General features: G+C 33.7%; 1 protein-coding gene across 1 annotated transcript; it reads right to left on the reverse strand.

The window, feature by feature from the left end:
• Window positions 1-182: 182 nt before the first annotated feature.
• LOC128211060 (copper homeostasis protein cutC homolog) lies at window positions 183-16,832 on the reverse strand. Its single transcript, XM_052915458.1, has 8 exons — window positions 16,759-16,832; window positions 14,213-14,272; window positions 13,642-13,810; window positions 11,272-11,312; window positions 10,911-10,946; window positions 9,461-9,594; window positions 8,975-9,002; window positions 183-1,780 (listed from the first exon to the last, which is right to left on the reverse strand). Exons 1-8 carry the CDS (start codon window positions 16,808-16,810, stop codon window positions 1,557-1,559), a joined length of 744 nt encoding a protein of 247 aa, XP_052771418.1. The 5' UTR covers window positions 16,811-16,832; the 3' UTR covers window positions 183-1,556.
• Between the last annotated feature and the right edge of the window lie 50 nt (window positions 16,833-16,882).

Consider the following 16,882-nt stretch of genomic DNA (forward strand, 5'->3'; position numbering starts at 1 on the left):
AAAGAACATTAGACATAATGCTGAAGCTAATATAATTTACTTTTTTTACATCAAGATCCGTATTTAGTAAAACTCTTTTCCACTAAGCGATATTATGTTGCAGTTATTTAAGGCAAATAATAAAAGATATTGTCATCTTTCAAAAAATGTCATCCTGTTAGAAAACATGTTAAGCGCACGTATTCAAAAAGCGATATCATGTTGCAGAAATTTAAGGCAAATTATAAAAATATCGACGTCTTTCGAAAAAAAGTCATCCTGCTAGAAAACATTTTAACTGCACTTATTCACTAAGCAATTTTATGTTGCAGTAACTTAAGGCAGTGATCAAGATATGGGTGTATTTCCAAAAAAAAGTCATCCTGTCTGAAAACATTTTAACTGCACCTATTCTCGTTTGTTTCATACTTATGGTGTCCATGGGGCGAAATATATTGTGATCTTACACTGAAAACAACTTATTCATTGATGACAGTTCCTCTTTATAAATTTAAGTGTGATGGCGGCCATCTTGGCTTTTGGCGGCCATTTTGGACGAAATTTAGGTGGGTCCTGAGCTTTTATCAATCTTACCATGGATATGAAAGTGTCAACTGGCAAATTTTTATAATTTAACCAAAAGTGCGCAATTTGGTAAAATTTTGTCAAAATGCAACTAGCCATTAAGGTAAGGTATAAAAAACAACAAGAGTTCGAGTTCAAAGAAATGTATGTCTATTATTGCACTTTGTTTGCAAAATAGTGCACAGCCGCCATCACTCAAAATACAAAATTTACATAGAATGAGCCAGTAATAGTATGCATGTAAAGATCAAATATACATATAATATTTATAAATTATTAACATGCCATAAGAGCATGAATATATATTATCAACATCAAAAAAAGACAAAATTGTTCATGAAATCAGATATGGCAATTACTACTGTATAACAGGATGTTTTGAATTCATAACAATGCATGAAGGACATGCATTCCTACTTTCACATACATTCATTTTCCTTATGTTATTCAAATACTTCCTTATTTCTTTGTATTTAATATAGAACTAAGAAAACTTAAAGTGAATAAGTAAAATACATGTACAAGTTACTATTCATAAAATTGATGATAAAATGGTTTATATAAGGTCTAAATGAGACAATTTAAGTCTTTTGTAGTGATTAAAATATTTGTATAAGCCACATATATAATTAAAGTCTCCTGAGACAAAGTTTTCTTATTTAGGCTTTAAGTTAAGATATCATATGTTCTTGACCAATCACAAAGAAGCTTATCATGACTCAAATATATATTTATATATATCAGGGCTTCTAAAAACTGACAATTTGCCGATCTGGACCAATTTTGACTTTGCCGGACCGATTGCAGTTACAGAAAATGGCAAAAAAAGCGTTCCAAAAATTGTGTTTTTTTTTCAATTTTGGTCCAAAATGGCAGTAAAAAAACAGAAATTGTAATATACTAATAGTGTTTGTCATAGCACATCCTTACCGTAATTACCAGTGGACATATAAATATATATTGAATTCTTCATTATAGCATACATGTGTATGCTAACTCTTCCACACATTCTTAGCAATGTCCAGGAATGAATTGACCTTTTCAACATTGGTGACCTTGACATTAAACTCTGGAGGGGTCAAGGCCGCTCCCATGGGAACACCCGGTTTTCGGTAGAGCATGCAGGATTCTTGGCTTGACCTGGCGGATCCGTGGAACTCTTTCGCTCCACTGCCCTCGAGAATACGATGCAGGTTACGCTCTGTGATACCGCCCCCTGGAAGGGAAATATATGCACAGATCATTGTAAAAACAGTGATACAGTGATTCGCATATTTAAGTTAGTTCCCTTCCCTAACTAACTGAAAGAAACATTTATGTTCAAAATGCACATAAATCTATATGCATTGAAAGCATGTGTCTGCCAATCCTTTTTTGGTGTGGTGTTAGATTGCTTTACTATCTAAAAAGACCAGACGATGTGTATTTTTTTTGTAAGTATGAAATTCTGCTAAAGAGATTACACAGTGCTGCACTAAAGATGACATGAGTTTCCAAACATTAAGTCAAAACTCAGCACTCAGTGGCATCATTTCTATCCGTAAATTCAGTCAAATTACTTCTCTTTCTGAGAAGAAACATGAGGTTCCTTTTATAATCACTTAAAGTGAAAGACAAACATTGAATTTTTCTGAATAAGTGAAATTCTAGAAATGCCTCATCTGAAAATGACAAGATTTAAATAAAATAAAAGGGATATGCTTTTTTATTATATTGTAACCTTGTATTTGAGTAGGCTAGTTTATCAAAGATGAATTTACATAAAGGTTTTCTATATGAGAAAGGGTAACATTATCTGCCATACATCTGAATCCCTGCTACAACCAGTGAGGTAGATATTGGTCTATAAAAAAAACTCTTTATAGAAAGCATTGACTATCATCATTTTTCTTAAGCATAAACTGTATGTTTAAACATATATTGCAATAAATGTCTCATATTCTGTGCTCATTGAAAAAGTGAGGAGTTCTTTCAAAATACTGGTACTTTATCTTAAAATCAAAGTGTGAAGGTTTTTGTTTCCATATTTTTTTCAAAGAGACTGCGAAAATACAACAAAACAACAGATAAGGCCAAAAATATTTGCATTCATTTCATGACAGATGGACCCCAGGACTTAACAAGCTAAGTTGTTGATTATTGCAAAAGTTGTTGTTTTTGTTTTCTTTTTCAAATAATTTACTACAATGCAAATAAACACCAATTCAAGAATTTAAATTCCATCCACATTGCATTCTTTTAAACTTCATCTACTACCTACTTGCATTTCTTTCTGTAAAGGCAAAGAAAGATTACTATTTGGGAAATGGAAGAAATTAATACCGGGGTATTTATATATTCCGTTTTCTTATTGTCTGAACGTCATCATAGCTGAAAATAAGCAGCTTTTTTTAAATGACTTTGGAGGAAGGTAGACCAATTAATTTGTCTCGAAAACATATTTTTCCTATGAAATATTTTGTTCTGCAAGTGCATTACAGTATAACATGACAGTGTATCATAAGAATATGATGAATTGTTGTACCTAAATATGTAAAATTTCTCTGTACACTCAAAAAGTTAAAACGTTTTTATAGCAATAAATATATATAATATATATATATGAATACATTTTTTTGTGCTTGCGTCTAAAATTACTTTGAAATTTTGCCAACTAAGACCTGCTAAAAAATCCCCCTGAATACTACAAAAATCCCCCTGAATTTTCAGCTTTTTTCAACAAATCCGCAGGAATGATCTCTAAAAATATGGCATGTATGCTTACCCTATTTCCAAACTAAAACCCTTCAAAAAAGAAAACTCAAATACATTCTCATGATTTTATTCGGTTCACACCTTTTGTATACATCATCAATAAATGTATGATCTTGACATATATTGAGAAAATAAAACTGAAAACACTAAAAAAAAATGAAGGGTGGTTTTGGCCACATTGGATAATATTTTGAAATATCTTGTACATTTTTGCTGCTCTCTGTTGAACAAAATTTCCTTAAGAAAGGTAGACAACATATATTTGATTCTCTGCAATGCATGACGGCATTATCCTACATAATTCATATTAATTTAAAGTGACAGTCTTATTCAAAATCAATACATACACATGTATAACAAACATAGATTTTGAGTAATAAACCTTAAACTACTTATTAATACTAAAAAATGCTTTTTGGAAAAATATTAATTTCTGATAACACGATTGAAACCATGTATTTAATAGCTGAACATGCAAAAATATTAACTGATTAGTGAGTGTTAAAAGACTTACTGTGATCTACTATCGTCTCATAACGATGAAACCCTCATGAAAAAGTATGGTCTGAATATCATCTGAATTTAGCTGAATTTTGCTGAAAATTTGTCTGAATACCATCTGAATCATTGCTGAATGTGTGCAGATAACCTGAAATTGCAAAAGCTGAATCAAGTCTGTAACACTAATTCAGAAAAAATCAGCGTTGTTATATGTTTCTGAATTATGTCTGACAACACTGCTCAGTTAAATTTCAGACTTTTTATTCAGACTTTTATTTCTGAATATTGGCTGAGCTGCTGAAAAATGGCTGAAAATGGAACAATCCAGACATAATTCAGACTGGTAAGACAATATTCAGAGGGTTGTTCAGACAAGTTTCTCAGACAGTATTCAGAGAAATATTCAGACATTGTTCAGGTGAGGTCCCCAGTAAAAAGTTTGGCAGTATACCACTGGAATTTCAGTGGTATATCAGCGGTGAATTTTGGTGGTCTTCCACTTAAGGTTTAAGGCTGGTACTCCACAATACCACTGGAATACCAGCCGTAAACTTTGCGAGGAATACCACCAAAATATATCCATGGTTTACCCCTGGAATAAAGCTAAAAATACAAAATCATTCCAAAATTAAGAGCAGATATAGTAGGAAATTCATTAACATTTGTTGACTTATATATATGGAAAAATATTTAGTCAGGAAAATAATTGAGTCAAAACATATTTCTTAAAGTTCTAAAATATTTCCCTTTTAATATTGAGTGCTTAGCACAAGTCACAACACATTTTTTATAGCTCTATATGTTTGTGTTGGGCAAAATCTGTGACATTAATTAGAAACAATATCCATGTTACAACTTATTTACTTCAGGTCAGTTAAAACAACAGATTTACAGAACAAAATCTTACAAAACAAAAACATTTGAAAGATATTAAAAAAAATAAGTTATGCAATTGAACACACATAAATCTATAACACCACTTCACTAAATGTTTTATAATGGTTTAAAAATTTAAAATGAAACAATACCAATCATTACAAAATATGACATTTCTATGGTTTTGTCAGGAAGTCCAGAGTCCATGTATAACAGTTTTCACTTTTTATGTTTACTCCTTGCCGGGTGATGCAATCATTAAAGATGATTCTTCTTCTTAAGGGTTCTTTTGTAAGTTTCAAATTTATTTATCACTGCAAGATGACAAACTTTTTAAGCATCTAGTTTAGGTTAACCTACCCTATACAGGAACTGTTTTTCACTTCTTCTTTAATTAAGATGGCATAACAGTTTCCAAAATGACATCTGTATCAATGTTGATGCCGACAGCAACTCGCATGGAGGTTGTAACACAGGGTTGATTCTATACTGCAGTGCGGTAATATGTTCCTCCTATTTCCTCATTTTCTTTCTCAAATGGCGGTTGTCTTACACAATAAGTAAGGTCCCAGTATATTGCTTTATTCAGTCCTTGACATTCACAATTAGTCTCTGAAGACTGCAGTCCGTTTCCTTAATACATTTGATGACAAAGATGATTCGACCATGACATTTTCTTAACTGTTGAGGCTTATGTCTGAGACTTTGACATCCATCTTCCAACCTGAAAAATATTTCTAATATTGTTTTTTTACTGCAAAAAAATGCCAATAACCTAAGGTGTGTTGGTTATTAAATCAGTGCGAATTTCAATGTCACAGGTATATTAATTAATGACCGCTTACTATATTTTTTCGAACCAAAAAGCTCATTTTTATTGAGTCTGATTTTTTTTTAAAGATTCTCATTCCAGTCTGTCACCACCCACTCAAAAATGTTTTATTTGATGAATAATGGTAACTGCAAAAATAACCAAACTATACACAATAATCATGTTTAATTTTATTGAATTTGATTTTGTCATGGACAGTACATTCATAGGGTGTCACCTATGTGCATAGCAAATAAGTTCCACACATATGCCATATTTGTTTTTAAATCAGGATGAGAATCTTTCAATGTGCTTTAAAAAAACATCAACTTACTGAGGGATTTGGCAATTTATGGCTTAGAATGTTTTTCTCATTATCTGTTTAATGAGATCTCCTTCACAGTAGTCTAGTTGATTCTTGTGTGGATGGACGATTTGTTTTTGCAAGCTCCTATAGGCTGGCTAAAATAGATGAAACAACACTTCAGTTTATTTGGCTGAACAGGTTAACAAAAATGTGAAAATAAAAGACAAACATGGCTCGTTAACTTAGCATCAAGTTTCTGAATAGACAAATTTATTAATTGGCAACACAGGATAAGTGATTTGAGATCATGAAAAATGTGATGTTATGGTAAAAATATTGAAAATAATAACTATCATAAACTATGAAAGATAACTGACAACTGTTCCTACTTCTAGACAAAAACTAGCTCAACAGAAGTTTCATTAACAATTACCTTAAGAAACATATATAATAGTTGTTAAAAAATATATAACAATGAAGAATTAGCTGTATGCTACTCAAAAACACTCGCTAAACTGTGTTTCTACACAAACGTACATTTGTCGCGAAAACATATAACAAAGAACTTATTTGCTCACAACTTTTAAATGTTATAATGTCGTTTTAAACAATAATATTAGTGTAAAAGATAGTTATGAAAGTTATTTAATAACACCAATTACTTTGTTTTAACTTACCGAAAATCGAAGAAATATCACTTAATTTATTTGGCGCGTTGTCGAACACGGCTGAAGTTCGAAATTACCTCCGCCAGTGAAGAGCGTTCTCTAAAACGCGTAACCGTAAAAGAATAAGACTATTTTGTTATATATGTGAGGCAATCGATAACAAGTTGTCAAATTAATTGCAATATTTTCACATTCATAGAGATCGTTATCCTTTCAATTTTATTTTAATTTTATTTATAATTAATAAAGACGTAAGCGATCCGTAAGCGAGGGTCACGGACACTACGGACCATGGACATTACGGACCAGACATTACGGACCATATTTAGGGACACAACGGACCAGAAATAGGGACATTACGGACCATCTTCAGAAACTTTCAGATACCGGAAGTGGGTGAGAAAAAAACATCAACACCGAACATCGGACATCGGATTGTGTCATTTTCAATGATTGTAGAGTCGTTTTAAGTTTAGTGAACCTGTAAACAATATACCTTAAACCTGTTTGACAACTAATTAACCAATGCTGGCAAAGATGTTTTGTAAATTAAAGTATTTTAGCAAATAGGGCAATTCAGGATATCTCTATATATTGCGTCAACCATCAAATTCGGACAGCCACAAATACGTATTCAATTAGACCATCAGCATGTTTTTCCTGGATTAATTTAATACTGTACCCTCACTGGTCTTCAATTCTATTAGTTGAAGTGTTATTTTTTATAACACTGTCTAATAGTGAGATCAATACCAGCTCCCATTGTGATTATCTCTATCTTGGACGATCTGATAAAAAAAGCAGGTAATAATATTTAATTGTTTATTTAAACAAATGTTTCAAACCAGCAATTTGCTGGATTTTTTATTCCAGTTGATAGATACGCATGGAAACCCCACGTATTTATTGGCTATTGCCCTTGAATTATCCTAAATGGCTTTTTAAGTCTTAAGTTTTCATCCGATCTTCACCAAACAGTCACCACTTTCTCAATTCTCAACAGCCTGCCTTTTGCTGCCGCACCCTTCTGCTGGACGTCTAATATTTTGAATGGTTTAACAGTTCATCAAATTCATTAAACTTCAATGATTCAGGTTCATGAACTTAGGTTCATGAACAGTTTCATGGACTTGGAATGTTTGGATGAATTCTGTGCAAGAAAATTGATGATTTTTAATTTTAAATTTGACAATGTTGTAGAATTTTGTTAGAAGTAGAATAAATATTCAAGAACCTTAACATGTCCAGAATTCTGATTCTAGAAATTGAGCAAAGTTCCAGAATTTTAGAATTGTGTGGGTTCTTGAACTAGTGTTCTTCAAGTTTTCAGAATAAGCATCATTAAGAATTAATATTCTTGAATTGCTGGGGTTCTAGAACGTATGTTCTTGAATGTGTAAGGTGATTCTTATATGATTCTAGAACTTCTAGAATAATTCTAAAACTGAACAAAATTCTAGAACATTTTTCGCAGGTTTTTTTAACCACATCTTAAAGTAATGTGTATAGAACTCTTAAAGTACTTGTCATTTTAAAAGTCTGATTTGTTCAGTATGATACTTTTAAAAGTCCAGTATGATAATTCAAAGTCTGAATTTTTCAGACATTTAAATTACATTTGTCATGACATGTTGTATGATTTGTTTATTAAATATTTTCTAACCATTGCTCATATTTTATCTGGAACATAACTACAAAAGAAGTGAATGTAAATCATTCAAACTTTACGCATTGATAATGGTTATTATATTGAAGTATAATGCCCATATATTGTCTGTTCTGACCAATTATTTTAGAATGTCTTGTCTAAATTTAGTTGTAGTGGACATTAAAGGACCTGGTGAGGTTCCTTGTTTAAAGTCACAATTGTTTGACTGTGTTTTTGACATTTTTTAGTGTTATAACTTAACTAACATGCAGAAAATGAGTCTTGAATATGTCAGAAACATCTCAGACAAGTTTCATTTTAGATGATTTTAAAAGTCTGAAACAATCAGAATTGAAACTGGTTGCATCTATTTTCAGTCTTTCTTCAGACATCCATTGAAGCTGAAAGAAGACTGAACCTTTGTTCTGAACATGTCAGTTTCTTTTCAGTACTTTTTCAGACATATTCTTTGAACCTGAAACAGGTCTGAATCTTGTCAGCACTGTTCAGCTTTTATTCAGACATCATTCAGATGCTAGATTTGGTTGTTCAGCAATGATTCAGTCACCAATTTTGCCGTAAGACTGAATTCAGCCTTCATTCAGCTTAATTCAGCTTAATTCAGACAAACTTCAGACTTTCTGTTTCATGAGGTTAATACTGTGTTTTCTGTATCATTATTTCAAATTAAACTCGGCATCTTTCATAAGAACCATTGTTTTCGACATTCATTTATCATTTTTGGTATATTTAAACATTTGTACTAATTGTGTTAGATCTTATTTGGAAGTAAGAGTGCATCTTTAAGATATAATAAAAGTACCTATTGAAGATAAAGAACATACCTGGCATGATAGATATTCTGCCCCTCGCCTGAAAAAGTTATGAATCTATTTACACCAGCATATTAAGTACGATCAGTTACAAAGATTTTTTTACCAACAACAGCTTTTTATTTTTTTTATTGTTTTTTAGCTTACTAGTTTTTCTGTTTTATCTCGTCACTCAGTCTTAAGCAAGAAGACGGAATGCAAATGATGTCTTTTTTATCAGTCAAACAATAATTAAAGCCAGAGTTATGGGCCTTGCAATACATGTGCATATTGTCTCTGGCAACATATGAATTTCTTGAACATTTTCTAAGTTATGTTCAAAGTTAAAGTGTCTGAAACCGATGCAGATGAAAGTGACGCCAATGCTATGACAATAACTCAACTTTATTTCTTCCAATTGAAAACAGATAGCTTGACACTGAAAACAATTTGGGTTTGTTCAATGCAAAATGGAAGTTGACAACACTTAGTTTTTGATAATGACAGAAAGAGTGGCACCTGTTTCACCATCTCAGTAATTATTGGCAGGCCTTCAAGAGCAGACGACTCTCCTCCGCTTGTGAGAACTCTACCAAATCCAAGGGAGATAATAGTCTCAAGCGCTGTGTTTATGTCCCTTGTTACATCAATAGCTAGGAATAGGAAAAAATGTTTCAAATCAAGAGCATAAATCTCCCTCCCCTCTCCTTAAATGTTGACGGGAAATAATCATCTCTGAGTTTTTACTTGTGGCCATTGCTACATCAGTTTTTTAATGCAAGCAAAAGTTATAGAATTAATGGGAAGATAACTCAATGGTGTAAAACCCCTTAAACTCAAGGAAAATGGCTTTCTAAAAGACCTACCAAGCTACATTAAAAGCTGGAAGTAAAGAGAAAGTCAGAAAGAAAAAAAGAGGAAAAAGCTTAAAAAGTTGTAGGGAAATAATTGTCTTCAAGGTTTTACTTATGCTCCTTCTTACATCAATAGCAAGCAGGGTACACAGAAATCAAGGGAAGATAACTCAACATGAGTAAAATGAAAAGGAACTGACTATCTCAAAGACCTAACTAGCTACATGAACATCATTAGCTGGAAATACAGTCTTGATTTTTAGAGAAAATCATGTTAAAGATTGTACAGTAAATATCTGAACATATTATAAAAAAAGAAATTCATGTTCATTCAGCACACATTGTTATGTCATGTTAATTATCTTTAGTGTTAAATCCATTTACCATGTAATGAAAATGAGATAACCACATGCCCTTATAACACCAATGACTAAAAGTCAATTGTATTGTTTATTAATTGAATACATGTAGAACAAACAGCGAAAATGTATTATGAGTACAATCGTTTAAAGAGACTTGCTCATGTTTAGGCACCAATTTTTTTTTCTGGTAATGCAACTGAAAACACTTATATTATATATGTTATACTCTTTGATAACGAAGTTGCAGAAAAAAACACTTAAAGTATAAAGACATTCTGGTTTTAGTTAGGTGTGAACTCACGGTGGCACAGTCAAGGAAAAACTAGAAAACTGACAACAAAACATCTCGCACACAAGGACTCATACACAAACATTAAGATAACTTAATTTTTAAGCCTCTTGTTGAAAAGCGTTATTAACGCTTTTCAAAAACTTGGACTTCAAAGACAATATCTGAGCATATATCAACATTAGTTGAAGAGTTCCAGCTGTCAGTATTTTAGTTTTAATTATCCTGATGATTTGCTAAACTATTTTGTCATACAAAAAAATGCATTTTAATATGAGTTAGTCCCTTTAATCTCCTCTTTTTATTGAGCACATATAATAATAAAGAATGATCCGACACCAATGAACAATAATTGTGTATGAATAAAAAGAAATACACCTTATAAATTATGTTTGAATGAAATGAAATACATCTTATACACTGTAAAACCACCATCACCAAATAGGGTACCAACAATAATTTACCTCTGTGAAATGTACAAGGCAGTGGCTTTGCAAGCTCTGGAATTAAAAGACCATGGTCAGCAATAACAGGACCCTAATATTAATCCTTTGTAAAACCATTCAGATGAGATTTTATGGCTACATTGTATATGAAAAAATAAGCTTCGGCCTTTTTTCAGTGGTGCAGCATTATTTTGGAAAACAATGCATTCTAACACAACAATATTTGAATAAATGTATAAGCTACAAACCAATTAAATAATAAGGCTACTTAGCAATACCTTTTATTGGCCTGGACAAAGATAGAATAAAAACATAATCTATGAGTTTAATTTAATTCAAATATGCATGTTTAGTATATATTTGTCTAAACAACATGTACCTATTAGTAACCGACACAGGTTCTCATTAACAGTTCCATCTCTGAAATGAAAATTATGTTGTTTTATAACGTATTTCTGAATGAAACAAGAGATGTTTGTCAAACATTATGCCCCCCCTGAGCGCCATGTTGTCAGGATTATATGGACAATTGAATGAAATATGCATGGACCGAAATGACAGCTGATTTGTCGCTAACATTGTATGCCGTTGAGGCAGTTTTAAGATTATGACCATTCAAAGTTTGAGGATGGAGTGTGTTATGACCATGACCTTTGACTCTATGACCTCAAAATCCATAGTAGTCATCAGCTGGTCACCAAAAATCTAAATGTTAAGTTTGAGGGCCATGGGTGCAGGCATTGACAAGTTATCACACAGACAAGCATTTTTCGTTCAAGGTCACTGTAACCTTGACCTTTGATCCAATGACCCCTTAAATCATAAGGGTCATCTACAGGTCAGACACAACTCCAAGTCAAGTTTGAGGGCCATGGGTGCAGGCATTGTCCAATTATCACTTGAAACATTTTCGCATTCAAGGTCACTGTGAACCTGACCTTTGACCCAATGATCCTAAAATCAATTAGGGTCATCTCCTGGTCAGGCCCAACTTACATGTCAAGTTTGATGATCATAGATTCAGGCATTGTTGAGATATCACTGGGAGAAGATTTGTTAACTTTTTTGCGTTAAAGGTTACTGTGACCTTGACCTTGGCCTGATGAACCCCAAAGTCAAGAGGGGTCATCTACTGGTCAGGCCCAACCTTCAAGTCAAGTTTGATGACCACAGGTCCAGGAATTGTCGAGTTTGCTTTCAAGGTCACTGTGACCTTGACCCCTAAAATCAATATGGGCCATCTACTGGTCAGGCCCAACCTCCAATTCAAGTTTGATGGCCGTGGGTGCAGGCATTGTCGAGTTATCACTCAGACAACCTTTTACCATTCAAGGTCACTGTGACCTTGACCTTTGGCCCGATGACCCCCAAAAACAATAGGGGTCATCTACTGGTCAGGCCCAACCTCCAAGTCAAGTTTGAGGGCCATGGGTGTAGGCATTGTCGAGTTATCACATGGACAACCTTTTACCATTCAAGGTCACTGTGACCTTGACCTTTGGCCCGATGACCCCCAAAAACAATAGGGTTCATCTACTGGTCAGGCCCAACCTCAGGCCATAGGTGCAGGCATTGTCGAGTAATGACACGGACAACCTTTTACCATTCAAGGTCAAGGTGACCTTGACCTTTGGCCCGATGACCCCCAAAAACAATAGGGGTCATCTACTGGTCAGGCCCAACCTCCAAGTCAAGTTTGAGGGCCATGGGTGTAGGCATTGTCGAGTTATCACATGGACAACCTTTTACCATTCAAGGTCACTGTGACCTTGACCTTTAGCCCAATGACCCCCAAAAACAATAGGGTTCATCTACTGGTCAGGCCCAACCTCCAAGTCAATTATGAGGGCCATGGGTGCAGGCATTGTTGAGTTATCACCCGGACAACCTTTTACCATTCAATGTCACTATGACCTTGATCTTTGACCCGATGAGCCCCAAAAACAATAGGGGTCAGCTACTGGTCAGGCCCAACCTCCAAGTCTGGAATGAGAGCCAAGGGTGCAGGCATTGTCGAGTTATCACTCGGACATCCTTTTACCATTCAAGGTCACTGTGACCTTGACCTTTGGCCCGATGACCCCCAAAAACAATAGGGGTCATCTTATGGTCAGGCCCAACTTCCATATCAAGTTTGATGACCACAGGTCTAGGCATTGTTGAGTTATCACTCGGATAAGCTTTAAAATTATTTTACCATTAAAGGTCACTGTGACCTTGACCTTTGACCCGATGAGCCCTAAAATCAATAGGGGTCATCTGCTGGTCAGACCCAACCTTCATGTCAAGTTTGATGACCATACGTCCAGGAATTTTTGAGTTATCACTCGGACAAGCTTTGGTCTACCGACGGACCGACCGACATACCGACATGCCTGTGCAAAGCAATATACCCCTCTTCTTCGAAGGGGGGCATAATTATTGTTGGCATTTTAGTGGCCATTTTGCAAATTCTAAAGAACAGAAATAAATGGCTAGTCATCTTTCTCAAACAATCAAAAGCAGATTCCTAAAACACTTTGGTGTTTGATTTTTAAGCATCTATAAAACAGGCAAAAGGGCTTTTGAGTCAAGCCTATTAGTTGAGGTCCCTTTTAAAAGGTCATGAAAAAGTTCCCTTGACTGAAAAGCAGACCCCTATTCTATTCTAAGCCAATCTATGGCAATATTGAACAAGCATTAATGAGTACAAATTAAACATGTGGGTCACTACCACTGAGATAGTTACTGTGCCAAACACTGAGCTTACTCATTAAGGATGCCAAACACAAATCCATCTGCTCCTGCCTTCTTTAGTTCACTGAGATTCTCACTCATGCAGGTAAACTCTACCTCGGAGTAGCAGAAATCTCCGCCCCTGGGACGGATCATCACATACACTGGAATGCTGACCTTCAACTTCATCACCTTTAAAATACCTGAAAATTCGTCTAGGAAATGCAAAATGTGTAACTTATTCTTCAGGGCTTACAAATGAAAAATAAACTGTATAGTACTGCTTAAAATTAAAACAATATATCATTAATGAGAAGTTAATTTCCCTTTTCATTAACCAGTGTCGTAGAGCAAGCGCATGCAATGTCTTATGACCATTAAGTTTTGATAAAATAAGATTATTCAAACCAATATATTTTATATTTTCAAATTAATTATTTATACAACAGTTCCAATGTTTAAAGCTTTTACAAAAATAGCATCTAATTTATGTAACATTTGGTGAGAAAAAAAGCTTAACATGCATGTTATTTAAAAATAAAATTGCCTATAAATAAGTTACGATAGATCACATTTTCTCTTATCTAATCTTCTTATGTCTATACCAATGCTTGGTGTTGTTCCTCCCTCAAATAGATTTGAACAAAGCTCAACCCTGGTTGCTCCTGTCAGAGAAGTCAGAAACAACATGTTAATATCTCACATATTTGTAAGATACAATGTAAACATACATGCACATGAAGAAAACGGTTAACCTGACCCTTTTAAAAGACAAATAAAGAGGTCTTCTAAGCACATTGTGACCTATAAATTTTTATCTTTTACTTTGTAGTAGTACCTGAGCATTCCTACATTGCATAATATAACTTTCAAATTAAACCCATACTATGGTGGTTTATAACTACCATAAGATAACCTGTCAACGCTCGCGAATTGTTTAGTGTTAACCACTTAATTTTCTAGCTATCTAGTTAATTTTCGCGAAACTTTTTCGGTAAGATAAATATCATAAGACTAAAAACTGGCTTGATAAGTGGTAACTTATTAAGTGGAATTCGCCAACCATAACTATAACCAGTTACTGCTAAAATCCAAAAGTGCATTTACAGATTAGTGGTACACACGAAACTTATCTACTTAACCAGTTATTATGTTACTTATTAAGTGGAACTCGCAAACCATAACTAGTAAACCTGTTAGTGTTGCATAGCTCAAAAGGGTAATAGATTGCAGTTCTGGGCACTTTTAAGCCTGTTTTTGGGAATTACGGACACTATGGACCATGGACATTACGGACCAGATTTAGGGACACTAAGGACCAGATCCATGATTTAAACTCTTTTTTTTTTAAATCAATCACTCATTAGTTTTTAATTTGTTAATAAATACTTGAATATGAGTGCTCAGTATGACGTTATATCTTCCATAAAACTGTGAAAAATCCCGTGAAGTTCGAATAGATCAATGGTTCAATATAAAATCTTGTGAAATTCCAAAAGGTGTTAAAGACCTATGCATTTATAACAATTATGTGAACAATAATGAACGAAATTTGAAAGATCGGCAGTTAAAAGCAACAGAAGAAATATTTTCCAAAACAGTTTATTTCCCAAAATAAATCGAGCAGAAATATTTTCCAAAACAGTTTATTTACCAAAATAAATCAAGCATATACATTGTATTAAATAAACGATGTGTGTTTGTTGCAATTCTTGCAAACTGATGTTTAAAACTGGCAATTTCTGTTGCCTTAATTAGTGTTTATTAGTTATAATTGTACACGTAATTATCGGCGGTATATTACAAAAGAAACATTATACTGACAACCTTTAATTGGCAATCATAAAAGTGTGAAAACCCATTGTAACGGCGCACTTTCACTGAACCCACGGCTCAATACACAATCCGACTGGTAGGTTACAGTGCCATTTATCATTTTGGCTCAGATTTAGCGGAAAATGAGGTTATGGCATGTTGACATTAAAAACCAGTCGAGTGTAATTCGTTGATCTTGTTCAAACGTAAGTAAAAAAGTTAAAGGTTATACTTTTGGTTTGGACACTAAAAAAAGGTCAAAGAATTCGCAGTCAAGACGGAAGTCTATACTTCAGTAATTCCGACAGTATTTTAAGAAAACTTCAAAATTGATCCGGAATTGGGCAACTGCCCAGTATATGCAACTGCAACCTATCTTTGTAAAAATCGGAGCTGCAACCTATCATTTTCTTTTCGTTCTCATATCTTTTAAAATCATTAATATATTTCTTCACAAATACCCGTACCTGTTATATTTAAACAAAACTTAAGTGTTTTATGCGGTTTTCCTGAACTTTTATTATCATTTTCTACTAAATCTGAGCCAAAATGATAAATGGAACTGTAACCTACCAGTCGGATTGTGTACATGTTGGAAACATTGCAGAAGTGTTCTCGAAAACGGTATCAGTTTCAAGGAAAATATGGATATGTAAATACACACTAGGTAGGTAGGCATATGATAGGCTATGTTAATTATAGGTATTACGTTGACTTTCGGCTCGAGTCGAGCATTTTGGTGCCATCTTGCACTGAAACCAACCATTTGGTCACTGACTGAACCTTTCAATTAAAACAGATGAAACGGAAAACAAACAAATATGACGATTTTAAGTTTATTTCAGAAAGCAATCGATCACATATGAAAACATTAATATTCACATTTACAATAATAGGATAAACACATATTTCGTTCATTATTATTCAAATTATTATAATATTTTATTAAAAATACATTGATTTTTAACATTGGAATTTCCTGGGATTTTTCAGTTACATTAAAGATAATTTTCATACTGAGCACTAATATTCAAGAATTTATTAACAAATTTAAGACCAATGAGTGAATAAATTAAAAAAAAACAAATGTTTAAAAACATTGTAAATGATGGTCCGTAAGTTTCTAAAGATGGTCCGTAATGTCCCTAAATCTGGTCCGTAGTGTCCCTAAATCTGGTCCGTAATGTCTGGTCCGTAATGTCCATGGTCCGTAGTGTCCGTGACCCGTTTTTAATCTTATGATATTTATCTTACCAAAAAAGTATCGCAGATATTCACTACATAGCTAGAACTGGTACTGTCTCGCTAATGAACATTTCAGATGCAGTTAACTTACCTCCTCGCTGCGCATTGATTGCAGATTGTACAGAATCAACACAAACTTCCATGACTCTAAAAAAATCTGTCAAATTTTCGCGGAAAAAATGCAGGTGATCATAAGATTTTGAGTCTGTAAAAAT

Source organism: Mya arenaria, chromosome 12 (assembly GCF_026914265.1).
Source record: "Mya arenaria isolate MELC-2E11 chromosome 12, ASM2691426v1".
In the NCBI taxonomy this organism is placed as follows: Eukaryota; Metazoa; Mollusca; class Bivalvia; order Myida; family Myidae; genus Mya; species Mya arenaria.